This window comes from Phodopus roborovskii, unplaced genomic scaffold, assembly GCF_943737965.1.
Source record: "Phodopus roborovskii unplaced genomic scaffold, PHOROB, whole genome shotgun sequence".
NCBI lineage: Eukaryota > Metazoa > Chordata > Mammalia > Rodentia > Cricetidae > Phodopus > Phodopus roborovskii.
In genome coordinates, this window is record NW_026126410.1 from 19,456,844 (window position 1) to 19,478,830 (window position 21,987).

General features: G+C 41.7%; 1 protein-coding gene across 1 annotated transcript in view; it reads left to right on the top strand.

Annotated features, from left to right (window-relative positions):
• The first annotated feature begins 3,109 nt into the window (after window positions 1-3,109).
• Lifr (LIF receptor subunit alpha) overlaps window positions 3,110-21,987 on the top strand; it is a 34,924-nt gene continuing 16,046 nt past the window's right edge. Inside the window, exons 1-9 of the mRNA XM_051182509.1 lie at window positions 3,110-3,283; window positions 5,739-5,853; window positions 7,382-7,512; window positions 12,455-12,618; window positions 14,063-14,237; window positions 16,161-16,415; window positions 18,826-18,955; window positions 19,300-19,469; window positions 20,949-21,094. Of these exons, the coding sequence (XP_051038466.1) occupies window positions 3,145-3,283; window positions 5,739-5,853; window positions 7,382-7,512; window positions 12,455-12,618; window positions 14,063-14,237; window positions 16,161-16,415; window positions 18,826-18,955; window positions 19,300-19,469; window positions 20,949-21,094 (1,425 nt within the window). The 5' untranslated portion in view covers window positions 3,110-3,144. The remainder of the gene's footprint in view (window positions 3,284-5,738; window positions 5,854-7,381; window positions 7,513-12,454; window positions 12,619-14,062; window positions 14,238-16,160; window positions 16,416-18,825; window positions 18,956-19,299; window positions 19,470-20,948; window positions 21,095-21,987) is intronic.

The window sequence follows — 21,987 nt, forward strand, 5'->3', positions numbered from 1 at the left end:
CTATGTTTAAATTTTTGAATATTTCATAAGAAATCAGATTCCTATCCTATCTTGAAAATCTAATGAATTTAGCAAAACATGCCTGCTGGCTGTCTCCTTTAAATTGCCCCAGGACTGTGGTCCCACCTGCCTGCCCATTTGCTAGCTGCTTTGGCCACCAGGTATTTGCAGTAACCCTGTGGCTGCTTCAAGAGGTAGCTTACCCAAACTTTGAAAGTTAACTCCTGAAATACTGTAAACATGTGTTCTTCTCTTAACAAGGGTGAGGGTGAGGTGCCATACAGCGTAGATTCCAGTAGTGGTTGGTTCTGCCAGAAGTGAGAGGAGAGAGATAATTCTCAGCATCACTTTTATCTGGAAAGTGCAGTGGAAGGTTCTAGGCATGCTATAATTCTCATCCTCTCAGTTCTGTTTGAAAGTCTGGGTTGGAAGGGTAGCTGAGTGTGTTGTTAGCATCTTGTGATAGTGTCGCCGTGACTTGGTGACTTGATCCTGTTTTAAGTTGAGCAGGCCATGTGAATGCCACATTGCTTCCTCCTCTGCTGAATCACCTCATCCTGGTGCATGAGAGTCCACAGTAGATGGCTCTACCTGTGCTAGGTCTGTGCCGGCCGGCCAGCCAGCCAGCTACCCAGCCTTCTGCACTGCCTGTTCCTGCTGGCAGGGATGGAGGATTGCAGCTGAGCTTTCAGAGTCTGCTGGGGCCAGTAAACAGAACTTGCCTCTGGGCTACACTGGGGAAAGCTGAAGCCAGAGGGATTAAGTGATTTGCCCTCAGTCACACTGCTAATTAGTAATGGAGCCTAGATTAGAGTCTCTGTCTGGCAGCACCTGGTCCTGAGCTCTTCCTTGGCCACCTCCTCCCAGCCCCTCTCATCCCTTCTTCCTGGCATTGCAATGGAACCTGAGTTTCCTGTCTAGAATAACCATAAGCTGGTAGTGAGGCATTCTCTCAGCATATGTTGAGCCATTTGGTGGGTAAAGTTTGTGATTTTTTTTTTGAGCCATTCCAGCACAGCTGTGGAATTGTGTAACCTTAGCAGTGGGTGCTATGGATATTCTGTGAATACATTTTCATGCTAATAAGTGTGTGAGGTGACATCAGTATTGACTAGGAACGTGTTTACTCACCTGGAAAACAGACAAACAGGTTAGAAGCATGTGCTTGCACCTAATATGTGTTTGGGTTATAATTATGTAAGGTATCTGAGATCCACTTTTGTGTTTTCCACAGTATTCAATAATAGCCAAGAAGAGAGTGTTCCTTTTTCTGTCAGTGACAAATGTATTGTGTCTCAGGCTTTAGTCACAGAGAAGCCAGATCGCTTTTCTTTATCAAGTCTCCATCTCTCATCCATTTTCTATTTTTGTCTCTACTATTATTCAGTGTTTTATTTATTTATTTTTTTTTTGTTTTGTTTTGTTTTTTGTATGCAGGTGGGGAGATAGCTCAGTGGTTAAGAATGCCAATTGCTCTTGCAGAAGATCTGAGTTCCCATCTTAGAACCCATTATCATGCAACTTTAAACTGCCTGTAACTGTAGGTCCTGGAGGCCTGATACCCTCTCTGGCATCCTCAGGCAGCCAAGTGCATATGGAAATACACACACACACACACACACACACACACACACACACACAGAGAGAGACAGAGAGAGACAGAGAGACAGAGACACACATATCAATTATAACAACAATAATAAATCTTTTAACATCACTCAATACCTTTTTAGAGCTATTTTTGTGTTCAGTTACTCCACTCATGGCATGCCTTCCTTGTCCTTTTGGCTGTCCCCTTGCTTACAGGAGACTATGAAGTTTTTGGCTGTCCTCTTTCATTGACTTTCTAATTAAGGAAAAAAAAACTTGCAAGTAAAAAACATCACACATAGCAATTAACCAGCCATGAGGTCTGTCTCAGTGAACTTCCATATAGAGAACTCCATACCCTATTTTAAAGGTATTTGCAACGTAATATTGCTCCTTTGTCATTATAGTAAAAAATTGGAATCAACCTAGTTGTCCATCAGCAGATGAATGGATAACAAAAATTTGGGGGTGCCCGTGTGTGCAATACCATTCAGTTGTAAGGAAAAATGTAATCTTTAGAATTTTGCTGCTTTCCACACTGGCCTTGTTTCTTCTGGGAGTAATTGTTGTTTTCCATTTATTCTGAGTCTCTTTCACATTTTAGACATTGTTTGTATGTTTTGTGGTGCTTGGTTTCCTATGCACTGTAAAGCTATGCAGTGGAAGGGCTTGCCGGTTGCCAGATGGACTGTAGGGATATGGGAAGGAGTGTAGTTATTCTAGTGAGTTAGTGGTCCAATCAGCCATGTCTGTGCGAGCTGTCCTGGTTCTCCCTGGGCAGTGTTCTGCTCTGTAGGAGGAGGCTTCTGTTTGGGATATGGAATAGGATCACACCAGTGCTTGCCCTAAAACAGATCTTTGAATCCTTTAGTTTGTACCTCCTATCTCATTGCCCGCTTCTTCGTGCACCCAGAAATGTTTAAATCATATGTCCATTCACTGTTTTGTAGCTACCAAGACTAGGAGTCACTCTTGTTTCCTCTCTTCCCTGTCTCCCACACAGTATGCTGTAAACATATAGCTCTGACCACCAGCTGTGCGCACTTCAATTGCTTTGCATGTGTTTAATTACTTGCTTCTCATAATAAATTTCATAGGAAAATGCACTTGCACCTCAGCTTTCAGAAGAGTACTTAGGCACAGATTGGTTGGGGGTCCCTTTGAGTATATTTGGGGCTGCACAGTCAGTGGGATATCTAGGGCTCAAACCGTATGCTAACATCAGTCCCGGCATTGATTAGCTTTCCTCTATTAGCAGTATTAGGGTAGAATGTGGATCGATGCACTTGTGTTGAGGCATAATCTTGAATGGGAAGCCTGTTGAACTGTTGATTGTGGAGGCGAACACCTGAAAACAGCATCTGCAAGCAGCTTTTGATGTCTGAAAGGCAGAGTAGCTGAGTTTGGCTTCTCTACCGAGGATGGAGATGCATGCTTCAGTGTGTGTCGGGACAGCTTCTGGAGTTGTGTACTAAAGTGTGTTTTCTGAGCCATGTGGACAGCCATGGTGTTCCTGTCTCTTCTTAGGACTGACAACACAGCACAGCACAGGCGATGGGTGTTTACTTACGGTGGAAACAGCCATCCTGGATGGTGGACAGTATAAGAATGAGAATGACTTCACACTTGCCGTGGCTCCTGTCAGCACTTACTCTTCTGCATTTGACAGTGCAAGCACACAGTCTGAAGAGGGGTAAGTAAGCCTTGCGACAAATGAGCAAGCAGGGTCCTGTTTCTCTACTGACTTCTTCAGGGTTTTACTGGCTAAAACCCATTTCTCTGTAGTCCTTTTCCTATGTGCTTTTTAGTTTCTCCTGAAAAGCCTCTTTATTAAAGGCAAATGGAAATAATCCTTTACCCTATACAAATAATAAAGCATAATTTCCACACAATGATATGCATTCCTTTAGGGTACAGTTCCCTGAGTGTTGACAATGTGCAGTTGCTACCCCCAGGCACCATCAAGATCTGGCTGGGTTCCAGAGTGCAGACACTGCCCACTGTGTCCCCGTAGCCAGCCCTTTCCGCCCCTCCCAGGCAGCAGTGCTGTTTTCTGTCCCAAATGTTGTCACTGAAGAAAGTCTTCTAAGTGGAATCTAAACTCTTTTCATGCGCTTCTCGTGTGTAGTTTAAAAAGTTTAGGAATGTTTATGCAGATGCTGCCTGGCTTGTTTCTATGAAGGATATCATCCTGCTGCTGGTCAGCTTTATTTTTATAGTATTTACATAATTAAAAAAGACCAATTCTCCCAAGATCACTGAGTAAATAACTTGATTGTGATAACTGCTGGCTTCTAATGTGCACATTTCTGGCTTTTAATATTAATTTGTAGTTTATGGCAGCAGTAAATACCACACCTGTAATACATGAAGATAATAAGCTTTTTCATAGACATTGTAGAGTATGAGATAATTTTTATGCTTTTTCCCCTTCCTCCTTTCTTTCCTCTTTTCTCATGTTCCTCTTTCTATCCATCCCTCTCACCTTCTATCCATCCCTTTGCCCCTCTCCTCCCCTTTCTAGGCTCTTTTCCTTCCAGCTCCATTCCAGGGTGACTTTTCATTGTGTTCCATGTATTCTATCATGCAGTGCCATTGTATGGGTGTGGATAAAGACTCTAGAACTGTAATCTTCTGACTTGTTTCTTTCCCATTGTTTAGCCCCCACACACAAGAACATTTTCTATAGGTGGTGTGAGTTCATTGTGTTTGCCTATAATGGCTTCACAACAATGAAAAGATTGATTGTAGGTTCCTGTGGAGGGGCAGTCTGGTGCAAACAGCAAATGAGCCCCAGCTCGGCAGGTTTTCAGTTGTGGTGTACACCTAAGAGTTTTTCGGGAGTAATTCTTTTCCATGGAAGTGAAGTGTTTGCTCGTAGTCTAACCCTACTACTACTCAATCACTCCACAAGTTGCCTTTTAGTTTCAAAAACAAAACACACTGTCCACCGTCCCCGCATCCCCCCCACACACACACAATTTCTTAGTTGACTGCAGTTCTTTGTCTAGGGGTGAGGCCTCCTGAGCGATCTCTATGTTAGCATGTCTATTGGTATCTTCCTTGTTCAGGTCACGGTTGAGCAGCCACATTAATGAGACCTCTTAGGCGTAGCTTCTGACATTTCTAGGAGACAACAGTCCCTCCCACAGCAAACTCCCTATTGCTGTGTCTTTGACAGTCTCTCCACCCCTCCCTCTGCACTAACCTGAGCCTTAGATGTGGTTGTTGTTTTGTAAATGTATTGGTTCTCACTGGGCTTCACAGCTTTTCATTTTGATCAGTTGTGGTTTCCTTTAATAGTCTCCACCCGTTGGAAAAAGAAGTGACCTTGATGAGGGATATGGACTAACTATGCTTATCTATGGGCATAAGGACACATATTTAGAGTGTGATGGTTTAGATAAGTGGTGGATATCCTACATGATCCATGATTTCAGTAGCCCCACTTAGTTGGCTAGATTTCCAGTGGCAGGCATGATTTTCCTCTTGTTGAGTGGCTTTAACTCTAGATAGAGAGCTTTTGGTTCCTGCCAGAATATGTGAGAGTGGGAGAGGAAAGTGCGTACCAGCTGATTAGCCAATGGTAGCATTATATGGACTAAACAGGTTGCACTTAAGTAGTCAACATACATACCTATCTAGCATACAAATATATCTAACAACAATTAGCAACAATTGAAGAGAGAAGGGCCATAAATTTGAAAGAGAGCAATACATGGGAAGGTTTACAGGGGGCATAGGGAAGTGGATGGTGATGTGGTTATGTTACAATCTTAAATTAAGAAATGTATTCTTTGGCTAGATGGTGGTGGTGCACGCCTTTAATCCCAGCACTTGGGAGGCAGAGGCAGGCAGATCTCTGTGAGTTCGAGTCCAGCCAGAGCGAGTTCCGGGACATACATACATGCATACATACTAACTACAAAAAAGCAGAGTTAGAAAAGCAGTTCTAGGGCTGGAGGGCTGGCTCAGCCGTTAAAGGCTAGGCTCACAACCATAAATATAAGAAAGGCAGTTATAAGGAGTGGTGCTATGTAGATCCAGTACTTGTCTGGCCACGGAGACCCTGACCCTCAAAGTACGCCAGAGAGAGTCATGGTTTGTGCTCTGTGTTGTGTGTGGACATGTTGTTTTTCCTCCTGTAGGGACAATTCAAGATTTGAAATGTACAACCAAAAACATGCTAGTGTGGGACTGCACGTGGACACCACCTGTTGGGGTCAGCCCTGCAACTGTTAAAGAAGTCTGCATTAAAGACAGGTAATAAAATTCTGGGGTCCCTGCAAAGCTGTAATCCAGAGCTTCCTTCTTGGCTATTTTAGAGTGTGACAGTTGTTTCTGGGTACTTAAAGGACATTTTCACTCAGTCTTCTATTTCTTAAAAATTCTAAGTCTTATGTTAGTCCAGATGGAAACAAAGTCTTCTAGCAAAAAGTTTAGTTTTTTTTTCCCCATTGTATGCATTGTATGCATTGTATGCAGAATGAAAGTGGAACACCACCCACAGTGTCCTCATGTCCCAGGGGCTTCACCCACAGTGTTCTGGTCTGCCCAGGGGCCATCATGGCTCTACTCCAAGCCAGGATCTGTCTCTGTCAGATTGAAATATGTGTGTTACAGAAAATGCCAGCAACAGTGACAGCAGCTCCACACAGGTGTTAACTATCAGCAAAGTGGTCTGCACGTGGTCAGTCCAAGGCTGGCACAGTTGTCGATGAACCTTTCCTTGTCATCTGGTTCCTTTGCCATCTTTTGCGTGGAATCTTATGGTTCCAGGTATGACATGAGGAGCAGCAGTGCCTTTGAAGAAGAGGCAGGGAAGGGAGGATGGCTTTCTATTTAAAAGACTCATAAGAAGTCCACAGAACCCCTAGGCTGGCGCTGGCCAGATCTTGTCAGATGGCTGATAATAAGTCTGGCTCCTCAAGAGTCTTGGAGATAAGTTCTCCCAGCTGGTATGAAGATTGGCTGTGGTATGGCATGCTGGGAACCAACTTTGGTCCTGCTCACCAGGGGATCACAACAAACCACAGCAGTACTGTGGGCAGCTTACTGACTTCAGTGTTACATGACTTACAAAGTAGCAGAGACCATGGGGTGCAGCAGAAGACACAGGCTCAAAAAGAAAGCAAGACTTTGTAGCCAAGATGAATCAATGAAATGGAGAATTCTGATGGTTTCACGTCCTAACTTAAAGAAGCAAGCTTGGAAGGTCAAGCCCAAAGTCAAGCAAATGATGAGACCGAGTTGTGCTCAGTGCTGGGTGAGAACTGAGGTACAAGAGGAAAGTCCTTATTAGCAAAAACAAGAATGGAAACATGTCCCATAGAGAAGCAAAGGGCTGTGAAACCAAAGAGGAAAATAACATGTGTCTCCAAGACCCTATGATCCAGAGGGGACTAGAAGCCTTTCCCAAACCCAAACAGTGAAATTTTGTTAGAGAAAACCATGTGTCCAGGCAGTGCAGTGGCTAAGAAGAGAGGGTATGTGCAATGGAACCACGGTCCAGTTTTTTTGACTTCTACTGGCTTCTGCTGAGCTCTGCCTCTAGCACGGGGCACTGGGTGACAGTCCCTTCATGTTCTGTGCTAAAGGGAGCAGCATGTGGAGCTTTCCCCCCTCCCCCACTACCATTAACTCTTCTTTGTTTGGTCTTAGCATGTACTGCATACAACCCAGCATTACACAAAGGCATAGGGTATCCAGTGCTTACTATACTAAGTCAAGTTTTTATGAGCGTGGCATGGTTTTTATCTGCTACTTAAAAGTTTTATTTCTTTCATTGCAGGCTCCATTCTTGTCATCGGTTAGAGTCAACAAACATTAAAATTGCAGCTCTTTCACCTGGCGATCATGAAGTAACAATAAATTACCTAAATGGCTTTCAAAGCAAATTCACACTGAATGAAAAAGATGTTTGTAAGTATTAAAAGAAAGTTTTGCTTTCTTCATTATTATCCCTGTCACCTGCTTTTTGTTTTTGAGACAGGAGCTTGCTATGTAGCTCAGGGTGGCCTTGGCTTTGTGATTCCAGCCTCAGCCTCTGAAGATTAGTATGCATACCCATGCTGGCATGATGGGGAGCTGGCACAAACTATGATTCTTTGAATTTCACTTATGTTGCTACTCTCTTTCACTCAGGGTCCTTGCTGAGGTTGGAAGCAAATATATCTTCTAGTCAATGTAGACAAGCTGAGTTCCTCCCCTCAGTCAGGTTACTATCTTGGCTGTTTTTGCCTCGATTCATGCATATGTCCCAGCATTTCTCGGGTGTGCTTTGTTCCAGGAATTCAGCCTCTGACTGCTCTTCATTCACACTTGGGCATGCTGTAGTTCTTTGTGGCAATTTCCCTGAACTGAATTCATGGTCCAGACTGTAGCTAGATGTTTTCTGTGCATTCTCTCCACAGGAAGTGTGTTCTTTGAAAGAAGGGACAGGGACTTTGTGTTCTGCCTTGTGCACAGGCATTTGACCAGGGTCTCCTAAGTGAGCATCAAGAACATTGGCCACCAGTATGCAGGAAGTGCAGAGGCAACTCAGGGAGACAGAGATAGAACTTGACTTTCACAGGTTTCTCACATGGCAGCAAAGAGGCTTGTTAGTTTGAGACCAGTGATAGGATGACGTCAAAATAACACAATGACTTATAGGCCAGGGCAAGAGAAGAAAGTTAACTCCGATCCATCCAGTTCTATGGAGTGGTCATGTCTTGGGGAAGATCTGTGTCAGCCTAGGTGTTTGAAAGGATAATAATGATAAGGCCTTTCACACACAGTCTTTCCTGATCGCTGGCTGAAGGAGGAAAAGCACTTGCCATGCAGACCTGACTATTTGAGTTCAGTCTCCAGAGGTCACCTAAAGGTGGAAGAAGAAAATAGATTCCCAAGCTGTCCTCTGACCTGCACACGGGTGCAGGTGTGTGTGTGTGTGTGTCTGTGTGTGTGTGTGTGTGTCTGTGTTTCTGTGTGTCTGTCTGTCTGTCTGTTTGCCTGCCTGTCTGTCTGTGTGAGTGTGTGTGTATGGTTGCTAGCTGTGTCATTCTGTCAATTTAAATTCCTTTCTATGTGGACAATTCAGAGTTTCTAGAGAGCAAGTTAAAATTATTCTCAGATGTCTGTTTTAGCCCTAAAGACAGGCAGACTGCAGTTCATGGGGCCCCTGGGCAGCTTGCTCTGCTATGATGAGACAAGAGAAGGAAGAGTGGGATTTTGTCTCTTAAATCCTTTCATTTGTAATCATGGCCTTCACTGTCTCTCAGTGGAAATAGCGATGGTGACCTGTGTTTTTCAGTCACCCAACTGCTAAAAAGTAAATTACATGGATTTCTCAGGCAAGGAAGGATCTTTTCTTCTCCTTCTTCTTCTTCTCTCTCTCCCTCTCCCCTCTCTCTTTCTTCTTTTGGCTTTGCATATTTAAATGTTTTATTTGAAAATACTTTTCAATTGATTACCTTTCCTCTCCCCCAAGGTCCTTCCAGACTCCCACCTCCCTACTCACCCAAATTCACATTTGCTTTTTTCTCTCTCTCTCTCAAACAAAAATCAAACAAACAAACAAAAAAGAAATCAAGACAAAAACAAGCGACCCCTCCCCCCAAGCACACAAAAGACATGGAGTCCATTCTGTTCTGGACAACTGTTCCTGGCCCAGTGACACTCCATTGGTTTCCCCTTTCCTATCCAATATCAATTGCAAATAGCTTCTTGATTACGGCTGGGACTTTGTGTTCTCTTCCCCTTCTCTGTGCTGGGACCCTGTCTGGTTGAGCCTGTGCAGGTCTCATGCATCCAGCCACAGTCTCTGCGAGTTCATACATGCTTCGTCCTGTTATGTATGGAAGATAGTGTTTTATTCAAGTCACTCTACCACCTCTGGTTCTTACAGTCTTTCTGCCTCTTTTACATAGATCCCTAATCCTGGTGGGGAGGGGTTTGATAGACACCCCGTTTAAGACTGAGTGCTCCTAAACTTCTCACTCTTTGAAGATTGTCCAGTTGTGGGTCTCTGTGCTAATTACTATCTACTGCAAGAAGCTTCTCCAGTGAGCATTAAGCAATGCTCTGATCTGTGGGTATAGCAATAAGTCATGCTATTGCTATGATCCATAGTAGGATAAGAGTAGAGGTTTTTCCCTAGGTCTTATGGCGTGTCTATTCTCAGGTTCTTTGCCACTTAGAATACCATATATTGGTTCCATCTCATGGAGTGAGCCTTCAAATTCCCATCAAAATGTGGTTGGTGACTCCCATAGCATTCATGCCACTAGTGCTCCAGCCTGTTGTGCAGGCAGCTTGCTGCTGTATGTCATGGGTCCTGTATTTGGAAATATATAATTACTTTTCTCTTCCAGTAGTATGCAAAGGTAGCTTCCAGTAGGTGTGATGCTTCTAATTGGGTACAGCTCAATTTCACCATGTTCAATGTCATAAGGAAGTTGTGTCTTCAGCAATAGGGCCCTACTATCCGGTTATTGAGAGTAACCAGTAGAGTTGGCAATAGGATGTGATGTTTGGGGTGATGGTGTGGAACTTCTTTGGCCAATGACTCAGTAAGATATAACCCATTTCTAGCATTGGAAATTTTACTTTTTGGCACAATATGTCTAGTTGGGGCATTGTCTCCACCATTATATGGTGACGTCATTTAAATTCTGTTCAAATGTGTATGCATTTTAGGTAGCTTCTACAATAGCAGGTTTCTGTATGGCTCATCAAAAGACCTTTGGTGTTAGTTGTAGAAAGGAGGCATCCTTCATGGGTCAGCATTGCTACAGTTCAGGATTCTGGTTTCATCATGTTTAAGTTACCACACTGAAATTTTGACTCACCCTTGAGTGCCGCTGGCACCTGAACCAGCCCCCTCTTGACACCAGATCCACTTTGTGCTTCTCATTTACTCATGCACTTGCTTTCTCATGCAGTTTCCACTCAGGGTTCTCTGTGAAGCCTGCTCCATGCCCCTGTAGAGCCGACTTTGTTACAGAACTCAGACTTTAAATCCACACGCTCCAGATCATATGCAGCTCTAAATATTAAGTCTGGCGTAAAACACTGTGTTCAGCAAATATTAGTAAAACCAAATATTATAGACTTATTTTTAGGTTCCAAGACTGACAAATGAATAATGATTTATTCTGCCATTTTCTTGTATTTGATGGCCAGCCCACTTGCCCTGAACATTTACTCCTGTGGTTTCTCACTCGCCATGACTTTATTTAGTAGCCCTTGAATTTCATAAGAAATGACTAGAAGTGAGAAAAGAAAGAGCCTGTTTCCGGGCTTCCTCTAACTTATCCTCACATGCCTAACATTTGAGGGAGAATCTTGCAAGAACATCTGTAGCTCTGTCTCTGCCACTGGTGAACGCATATTCCATACATGATGTCACATGAGTACCTGTTCACCGCTGATCTGAGGCTTTTGGTCATCCCCTGTGGGCAGGGACTTTTGAAGACATAAGCATTGCTTTTCCTGTTACCTCCTCTCAGTAATCAGCATCTACACGTGTCCAAGATCTTGAGCAGGGTTTATCTTTTACTTTCTATAATTCAGTGTCAGAGCCTCAGCCTTCCCAAACCTAGTAATGTAAGCCTGGATGAACTCTTCCTTCTGTGGGTTGCCTTGGCCATAGTGTTTTCACACAGCAGCAGAAAAGCAACTAACATACAGAAGAAGCATCCTCTTACCCCTGTCTGTGTACTCTCCTTCCTCCTCCTGAACTCTGTCTTATTTGGACTACTTGACACCTGCTCCGTGGTCCTGCAGTTTATATTTCCCTTCAACTCTGAGCTCTTTCCATCTCTGGATTCTTGCTGGTGTGACCCGCTCCTGGAAGGTGTAGTCATTTGTTGCAGCCGTTATATCTGTGTGCACATTCCTTTTTTTCCATCCCACACTGTAAGCTCCTCTGGGCTCCACACATTGGTTCAGCTGGTGATTCTCACAGAGCAGGCTGCAGAACACTCTGCCCACCTCTCTCCTTCCTAACACCGCCATCCGCAGCCAGCAGCTGGAATCTTCCCATGGCTTTTCGTGCTCTTCTCTTTCTGCTGCTTCCTGAGAGCTTGTGGGGTTCTTGGGAGAAATCATTATTTCTTTCTCCTCAAGGTGAATCCTTCATTCTCCTGATCCAGTCATTTCTTCAGAGCAGATTTTTGTCTTTTCCATTGTTTGACATTACACCCCAGAGCCTCTTGCTCTAACCAAGATTTCTCCAGCGCTGCCCCAGCTGATTGGCTTGTGTCTATCTCAGGCCCCTGCACACTGAGCTGAGCTCTGCCAAGCCAACCCTTCTTCATAGTTAGCCTTCGGCTTCTGTGCTCAGTGCCAAAACCATTAGAACAGTCACTGTTGTACTGTTGTTTAATGACATCCACAGCTTGGAGCAACTCTTTGAATTCTTTAAGTGGGTGGTGTCCCCCATTTGAGGGGCTCGGCTGCTGGGAGTAAGTGAGCTCTGAGATCACATGGGTCCTTTCCCAGCTGTCGTTTTTTTTTTTTTTTTTTTTTTTTCTTTTCCTTCTTCTTCTTTTTAGGCTCAGCCTGCTGACACACCGCAAGAGCAAACTTTTTCACTGCTTCCTTGTAGGTCCCCAACCAGGTGACACTAGCATAATGAGGGAACTCTGCTACTATCTGCAGTAGGAAATGTCATGTCTTTACGTCTTTGAAATAGCCAGCTGACATTTCTCTCAAGTTTGTCCCATCAACCACTGGGAGCTGCCTATACAAATAAAAACCTCTGTGTTTATGCCCTGTTACTTATTTGTGAAGTTTAGAAGTCACTAGTAAATTGAAGTACAGTGGGAACGCTACATTACTTATTTGACTAAAGGTTTTTGCTTTTCTTTGCTATTTTAAGCTTTGATTCCAGATACTCCTGCGAGTTTGAGTTTGTCTGCTGACTTGTCAAGCTCCACATTGCACCTGAGGTGGAATGACAAAGGTTCTGCTTTCCCATACCCCTCCAATGCCACCTGGGAAATCAAGGTTCTACAGAATCCGAGCATGGAACCAGTAAAATTAGTAAGTTGGAGCAAAAAATTCATCTCCCTATGATGCTAAAGAAACCACACAGCTTTTAAAGCTTTCAAGGTGGCATCCGTGAGTTTGGGGTTATTGAAGAAGTAGATCCTGTATGACACAGGGTTTTACAAAATCATTGGTGGGATGGCAGGATGGCTCAGGGGTAAAAGCATGAGCTTGCCAGCCCAAATGCCCGAGTCTGATCCCTGGAAACTATGGTGAGAGGAAGCAACTGAATTCTGGAAGTTGTTGTCTGACCTCCCCATGTGCACTATGGCAAGTACATGCCCACACTTACATATACACAGAAACAATAACTGAAAAAAAAACAATAAAAATAAGTTTTTTTTAAAAATCACTTGTGTAATAGAAAGTTTAAGAAATTAAGGGATAACTGATTCTGCCACTTAGAAACAGTAAATGCCCAGCCTTTTAAATACACATGCCCTTGCATAAATGAAATTAAAGCTTACTTTCAGTTTATTTTATTCGATGTTATTTTATCTTTGTTATTATACATGAAGTATTTAAAACATTTAACCAAGATAATAATTGGGAAATCAGTAAGCTTTAATTTCCCAGCCTGACACATGGTCTTACATAGTAATTCTCCCCCCCCCCCACCAGCTCAGTATTTCAATGGTTTTCTATAACTTACACTTACTTTATTCTTATTCTCTGACGTGGAACAGGTAAGAAAAGTAAGACAGGTGGATACTAGGACAAGAGGAATGCTAGGCAGCAGGGTTTCATTTAAGACACATGTGTACACAGCCACGGAAAATGTCCCATGCACCTGAGGATGGGCAGAGGGAGGCCCTGAGCTGCTGTCCAGAACTGCCCCTCCCCCATGTCTCTCCTTGGAACAAGCTTGTATTTGTGTAGAGACAGGGCCTTGCTGTAATTTCAGGACTCTTTTCTCAATTACAGAGATCTCTTAACTCCATTAGCCGATTCTTTCCATTAATTATCTCCATTTTTCCAAATAACAAGCTTACATTGCTATTTCTTTATAGTTGTCAGGAGTGTTTTATTAAGTGCCCCAGTGGAAGATGAGAGCCCTTTCTTCTTTCTTTTCCTAACTCATCATGTCACTGGTTCCCTGGTTTCTTGGCTCCTGGTTTCCCTGGGTGTGGCAATCCTGCATATCAGATACTTACATTACAATTCATAACAGTAGCAAATTACAAAGTAGCAGTGGAGGTAATTCTATGGCAGGGGGTCACCACAACATGAGAAATTTCATTAAAGGGTTGAAGCATTAGGAATGTTGAGAACCACTGCTTTATAGAAAACAGGCTATTGTACAAATGGGCAGAGCATTTACCCTTATAAGATTACTCTGGCTGATTGCAGTCTTTGAGGTCTTTCTGTTTGTTTGTTTATCCTGGAGAAAGGCAGAATGTACCACTGTTCAGAAGCATAACTTTGTGTTTATTTTTAGGTATCATTCAACACAACACTGAACGGTCAGGATACAGTTCACCACTGGGATTGGGCCTCAGAGCTGCCCTTGCAGTGTGCTACTTACTCCGTGGGCATTAGATGGTACATCGACTATCATCGTTTCTCTGGTTATAAAGTGTGGAGTGACTGGAGCTTACTGAAGAACATTTCTTGTAAGCTTACCTTTACAGACTCTTGTTCCTCATGAGTTAGACTGCTGAAGAGTATGGCTTAGTGTATGTTCTTTATTTTTCTGAATCCCAGAACTGTGGATTCAAGTCCGAGACTAGCTCCAGAAGGCTGTGCTAAAAACCAGTTTTCTAGTAAATAGAACTCTCCTAACAGGTGTTTGTAAAATGCTGGCAGAGAGTGGGGGCCAGGGTCATCAGTGCTGATCAATTGAGGTCTAGAAAATGTTTGGTGTTCATTGCAGGTGGACGCTCTCTGGAGCAACATCAGATAAGGAAGGAGCGGAAGCAGCTGGATAAATAAGGAGAATCTGTGGCAGTTGAGCAAGACACTGTAAATATAACTCAGGACAGCTGAGTTTAGAAATAAGAGGGATGTGATGTGAGAGGCAGAGTCTGATTTGGAGAGTGGGTGCTTATGGAGGGAGAAGCTGAGCCCACAGTGTCTGTTACTTTGGTGGCTGGGAGGCCTTGATGGAGAAGGCAAATACAGGAACCAGTTGGGTGGGAAAGCTCAATTTCATCTTCAATATGCTGAGCCTGAAGCAGAGAGGTTGGAAACATCAACTGGGCATCCTAAGACATGGGTGTAGCTGGAAATGCCCCTTCAGGAACCACAAATGTGTATATGACTTGAAGTACTTAAACTCTAGTGGCCAGTTTATCTTTGGAAAGTGGAATTGGAAGCTTGGAGGCTTCTTTTTAGAAGCTGTCCTGACAACAGAAGGAAGGACAATAGCCTAAGGACTAAAAGTGGCCCAGAGAGTTCACTGTGGAGGAACCCAGGAGAGGAGGGGGTTTGGAAGGTAAATCAGAATGGGCCCTTGGACCAAATGTGGGGCCAGTGATTCACTTCAGTAGATTAGTGGAGGTAGAAGCCAGATGGCAGGAAAGAGTGAGGGATAGAAAGGTGACCAGAGTTCACTGTATAAAAGTCAGCTGTTGGGCGTGGAGCTGGGGTTGGTGACCTTAACCTGCAGAGTTGTGATTAAAGAGCCAGCTGCTAGTTAGGCTATGGAGTTCTTCCCACTTGTTGTCTGATGAGAAGTAAATCCACTCCAAAAACACAGGATAGTTTCAAAGAAATAAACTTACATATTGAGTGATATTTTGCTGTGCAAGCATTAACCTGTGACCATCAACATTGACCTGTGGTCCATTTCTGTCCCTGGGTACAGAAATAAGGCTCTGTCCCTGGGTACAGGAATAAGGCCACAGTTTCATTTCTTGTGTGTGTGTTGCTCCTTTAAAACCTGAGAGGCCTGTGTTATTTCACATCTACAGTATGTTTTGTGGATACTGAACTAGTTTAAGCTCATTTTTAGGAGTTAAGTGTTGTAGCTTATGCCTATTATCCCAGCATTCAAGGGATAGGATTGCTGCAAGCTTTAGGCTAGCCTTGGTTCCATGGTGAATTCCAAGCTACGAATAATACCTGAGCTACGAATAATACCTTGTTTCAAAATAATAAAATTAAGGGTCTCTGTTGGTAAAGTGCCTGCCACTCAAGCAGTTCTGTGCCCCAAGTGTGGATCCCCAGCACCTGCTATAAAGCTGGGCATGGTTAACATTTGCAACCCTGGTTCTCCAAGGGTGGGTATAAACAAATCACTGGAACTTTTTCTTTAGTCTAGCTTAGTCAATGAGGTTCAGGTTCAGTGGGAGCCCCTATCTCAAAAAATAAAGTGGAGAAACATTAAAAAAGATACTTCATGTCAACTTTTGGTCTCCACACATACCCACTCCTATATGAAACACACATACTATATATACCTACAAAAATAGACAAAAATAAGTAAGTAAATAGATGAAAATAAAAATCCTAGGAGGCAGAAAAGAAGATGTTCTAAGGAGATGGTTTTGTGTAAAAGATGTCTGTAATGTTTGCAATCTCTCATTTCTTTCTAGGGACTCCTAATTCTGAGACCAATGTTTTCCCTCAAGACAAAGTGATTCTTGCAGGCTCAGACATAACATTTTGTTGTATAAGTCAAACAAAAGTGCTCTCAGGACAGATTGGCAAGACATTTTGTCCTCTTATCCATCTTTATGGGGAAAACGTTGCAATCCGTATCCAGAATATTTCCGTTTCTGAAAACAGTGGAACAAACGTGGTTTTCACAACAGAAGATAATGTGTATGGAACAGTTGTCTTTGCAGGCTGTAAGTATATCATGTCAAATAGTTCCTCTTAGCCTGTGTTGGTCCCCTTCTAGCCTTAATTTCTTTTCTGCTAGCTGATTCTGTTTTTTCCTTATTTCCTTTTCATTGGTACTAATACTATACAAAGGCTCTAGAAAGCTTGTGTAGGAGCCTGGATCTTATTTCCTGCATACCTATTTCTATATGAGTTCTAAGTTTCATAATAAGGTTGAGACATCTAGCAACTGAGGTTTAGTTTAAATTCCTAACTTCATAGTTGATTCAAAGTCTTTAGTATGTGCAGTATTTCTTAATTGGACATAGCTTAGGAGTAATTTCATTCACATTAGTTTCCAATTTAACTAATGTAAACTCTTAAGTACTATGTTTAAATACTATGGTGATTTTGGTGGCATGCTGTGTCTTTCCCAACACTCAAAGTAGCGTGTTTGAGGACAGCAGGATGAGGAAGGGCTAGAAGCCTTATTATTCTTCATGTAGTCTGTTTGTGATGGTGTGCCCTTGCTCAGGGAGCAATCACCTTTGTTAATGTGATTGACCACTCCTGCAGCCTACAGTGTGTCTTGATGTTGGGGTAGCAGGCTGCTCTGCCCATGCAGTTTGTCCTCCGAAAATTCTGTGCTTAGGATTTTTAGTTTTGACCTTGAACTTTCTGCCTCCTCATATATGGCGCTGCCTGGGGCAATGATGCCATTGTCTCTGGTACTGTGAATTTATAAGTTTTGAGTTTCATCTCTAGGTCTCGTGATTAAAGGTATGTGAGAGAGTTGAGTGGATTTTATTATTCCTCTTTACTCTGTTCTAGTGATTTTTTTTTTTTAATCACTTAGTGAACTATTGTAGCAGTACAGTGTCTTGGATATCTTTGGTTGAATTTATTTCTAGCTACTTGGTGATTCTTTGTGTTACTTTAGTTTTGGTTTTGGAGACATGGTCTCATTATGTATCCCTGGTTGGCCTGGAATTCTGGGTCATCCAGGCTGGCCTTGAACTTCACAGAGATCAGCCTGTAGCTACTAGAGGGTGGGATTGAAGGTGCATGCCACCATGGTGTCACTGAATAGTGTTTTTAAAAATTGTATTTTATGTTTGCTGGAGTACTAAAAATGGGTGATTTGTATCTAGATTTACCTAACTTCGATTTAATCCTTTGATAAGTTAATTTGTTTGTTAAGAAAATCAGTACATTTCAAACATTGTCCTCTCATTTTTTTCTCTTGTCACTTTCTTGCTTTTTAATTTATTCTTATTATTTTGACTTTAAACAGATTACTTTAATGTGCATACTCAACATCCTAAAATAATCATCACTATGAATATGTTCCAGATTTGTAGCATGTAATTTTAATAAAGTGGTGGGTAATTTTGCCTTAGGTTTAAGATGACTTTCAAAATAAGCAAACCAATGTTTACTTAATTGCATAATTGTAAAACATTCACTAATCATCCTCAGTATTAGCTAAAACATCATTGGAGAAGCCCGTGAAATCTCAGCAAGTAAGGACACTTGCCACACAATCCTGTGACTTGACTATAGTCCTTGGAACACACATGAAGATAGAAGGAGAGTGGCAACTCCACTCAACCATCGTCTGACCTCCACATATACTCCATGGTACACATGCCTCATACACCATGCATACATGGAATATTAGTAAATAAGAAATTTGAAACATTACTGGGATCTCTCAGATGAGTATAGAAATATTTGTATTTTGGTTGACAACGAGGTTGTATCTGAAAAATTCAGTTCCTTCAAAAACAAAATTACTTTTATGTAGTATTTCAACAGGCAGATAAATAATTTTTAACTTTCACAGAAAATGAAAACTATTTGTATAAATGCAGCATTAGTGTCTATTTGTGTTTGGTTATACATGATTATTGAGATCAGTTTCTTTAATGAAGTGCCAAACTGTGGCATCTTTAGACATCCCTTTAAAGTGTTTACACCTTCCCCCAGAATCGACCTTTCCTTTTTCCTAGGCCCCAAAGTACAGGCAGAGCAAATAGTTTCTGTGAGCATCTGCCTCAACGTTTAGCATGCTCGATACTCCTTCCTCAATCACAATGTGTAAATAGATGGGACATGATAGTAGTTCCAAACTGTAGATTCTGATGACTTAGCTTGAAAGGCTTTGAAGAAAAGTTTAAGGAAAAAGAAATTTAATTCATTTCTCAAGTTGCTCTTGGGAGTTTATATAGGCGCTGAGTTAAGAGTCATCCTCTAGAATGTTTTAATCCACTATTTCTGGTACAATACAAACTGCAACAACACATCTTGCTGAAACAGTGATAATTGCTGCCCCTTTTAAAGAAGGAAATGTATAAGCAGCAAATTATTTTAAGGGAGTTATGCAGTTTGGGGGGAGAATATATGTAATTCCTTTGTCTTCCTTTTTCCTTGTAGATCCACCCGATGTTCCTCAGAAACTGAATTGTGAGACACATGATTTCAAAGAGGTTATATGTAGTTGGAATCCAGGAAGGCCAACAGGACTGGTGGGCCCACGGAATACAGATTACACTCTATCTGAAAGGTAACGGTAACCAGGATAGTGTTGGTGGCCAGAACCTTGGGAGGACCGGTTGAGTGACACGGGCTCGGGCTGCTACCCTACTGTCATGCCAGTGCACACGCTGTGTGGGCAGGTGCAGTTCCATGCCTCCTCAGTCTGAAGCCCACCAGGAAGGGCCCCAGATAAAGTCTGTCTAGGTGGTGGCTTATGCCCGGCAATTTTCTGTATCACACACTGTTGTCTTGGGTTTGTGATCAGTCTGTAATAAGGAACTAAGTTTTTAGAATGATGTTTTTCCCCATGTTTTTCCCCTTCACAATATTTAATCTTACTATCCTAAAATTAATTTCCTTTGTAACTGACAGCATTTCGGGAAAATCCGTCACATTTAAAAGGTTTGAAACTCTTACAAATGAAAGCTACCGTTTAGCCTTCCAAATGCTTCCGGGCCAAGAAATTCATAACTTCACCCTGACTGGTCGCAATCCACTGGGACACGCAGAATCAGCAGTTTTCATCAACATAACTGAACGAGGTGAGCCGCGGTTGCCAGCCAGTGTCTATAAATAACCACAATAAAAATAACACGTGACATGCCTTGGGACTCATGAAAGGTGACTATAGGGATTAGTATACATTGGTTATTTTCTTTGGAGTTTTTTTTCAGGTTTATAACTAATTAATTTTTATAATTTTTATTTTAAAATATTAAAACAAACAACTTCAAATTTGCTAGTTATTTTGAGTTGAAATAAAAATTTGAGTCACTTAGATGGCAACTGTACATAGCTTTGTCTAGTCATTCTTGATTTCTGAGCATGTTTTTGAACAGTTCTTGAGAATATTTACTTTGAAATATTTTCCTGACTCAGAAGTTATTGCAAAAATAATGGATTACAACTTTAATACTTCTGTCTTTCTCCAGTGATGACAATAAAACCAGTGACCAGTGCATATCATTCTCTAGTCTACTAACCTAGATGATTCTCTTTGCTCTGTTCTATGTGCATTCACCAGAGTGTGTTCAAAATGCTGAAGGGACAACGCAGGGGGGTTCCCTCAGACTGGTGGTGGTTACCTGTGTCTGTGCACAGATACGCCCTCTCACTCTGTCTCTGTTTCTGTCTCTGTGTCAAATGGCACCAGCTACCTCTTCTTCATCCCCGTTTTGTCATTTTGAGTATACTATAAATGAAACTTCACAGTGTGTAACCATTTGAGACTGGTATTTCTTAGGATAATATCCCTAGGAGACATTCATTTTGCTTGTTACTAGTTATTAACTTCTTTCTATACCAGTGATTTCTGATTTTTTTTTTTTTTTGGCCAATAATAATACATAGCTCAGAATAGAAATAAGATATGTGTAGTATTTTTGTGGTTGTCCTATCAGCTCAAATATAACTTCCTGCCAGGCTCACCCACATCCTCAGACCTCACAGAAACTCGAGGAAGAAAGGGCTAAAAACACACGTTTTAGTAATTATTTCCTGTTTCATCCTAGAGTCAAAAGGCGATGTTTTGTAGCTGAAGATATTGCTTGCATTCGGTTTTTCACTGTCTTCCCTGTGTATGGTTCCTCCTTCCCTCCTCAGAGTTCACAGCCCCTGTTAGCCTCCCCCCATCCTGAGCCACACTGCAGTCCTGTAGCAGTCAGCATCAATGCCACACACATACCTGGGACAGATGGATGTCAGTCACTCTGTGTATTTGTCATTCTCTGTGTACAAGTCTGTTAAACTTTGATCTTCCTGCCACCTCGTATTCTCAGCACCAGATGAACAACAACCTTGAGCACAGCTGGTTCTTTGTGAGCATTGGTATGATAATCAAGATTAAAAATAAGGTTCATGGCTTCCACACAGATGGTATTGATTTTTGGCATTAATCGTACCTCGTTACTCTTCTTCCCCAAGCACATACACACATACTTTGGTTCTGGTTTGTCTTACTAGGGGAAACTTTTTCACCATAAGCATTTGAAGGCCCCAATCTTTGTAATTCTGTTTTACAGTTGCTCCTCATGTACCTGTCTCCTTGAGAGTGAAGGACATCAATTCCACAGTTGTCTCTCTTGCCTGGCATTTGCCAGGAAATTTTGCAAAGATTAATCTCTTATGTGAAATTGAAATTTGTAAAGCTAGTTCTGAACAAGAAGTGGTAAGTAAAATTCTCCTGAAAACTTTCCTTTTGGTTATTGTAAATTAAATACACAGTTTCAAAGAATAATTAAACAAAATATGTGTTACAGAGATTTACTAAACCAAGAAAGATCTTACATACAAAAATAATGGCAACATTGTAATTTGCATTTGAAACAATTATAAAATTGGAAAGTAAAGAATATAATTAACTTCAGCTTGTGCTGTTCAGAATGCTCTCTGGCTTAGTGTATAATGCCTGCATGTAGCTGGTATGCAATAAGTTTTGAGATTAAGAATTAGCTTTGACTGTAGCCTTTGACTAACTGGTACAAGAGAGTAGAAGGGAATTTTAAATTATTAAGTGCATCGGTGGAAGCAAGTAGTAATTGGTAATTATAAGTCAAAACAGGACTTTTTAATACAATCAAAATAATTAGGTTGACTTGTCCTGTACCCTTTTATAATTTGTGGTTGACTCTGAAAAAAATGGTACTGCACTTGAATATTAATTTGGAAATTCATTGGTTTCTGTAAAAGCATTCAGAAGTGCACAGTTTGACCTGCAAAACCACTTTGTAATAAAGCAACTGAGAGTTCAGAGATTTTCCTGGCAGATTCATATTCAGATTTGTGTAAAATTGCTTCATTTTAATGTTATTTGTTTTCGGGGTTATTTTTTGTTGTTGTTGTTGTTGTTTTTGGTATTTTGTCTTTTTGCTACATGTTCAGTAATGTACTAGAGGCCCTAGGTGACATATACACACACATAAACCATACCATTTGCCTCCAGGATGACTTCTAGCATCCAGTATTGATTATCAAAAATAATATCTATATAATTTAACTGACCTTTATTATTAAGATTTAATAATTAGATTAAAAATGCATCCCATTATTTTATTGGCTATT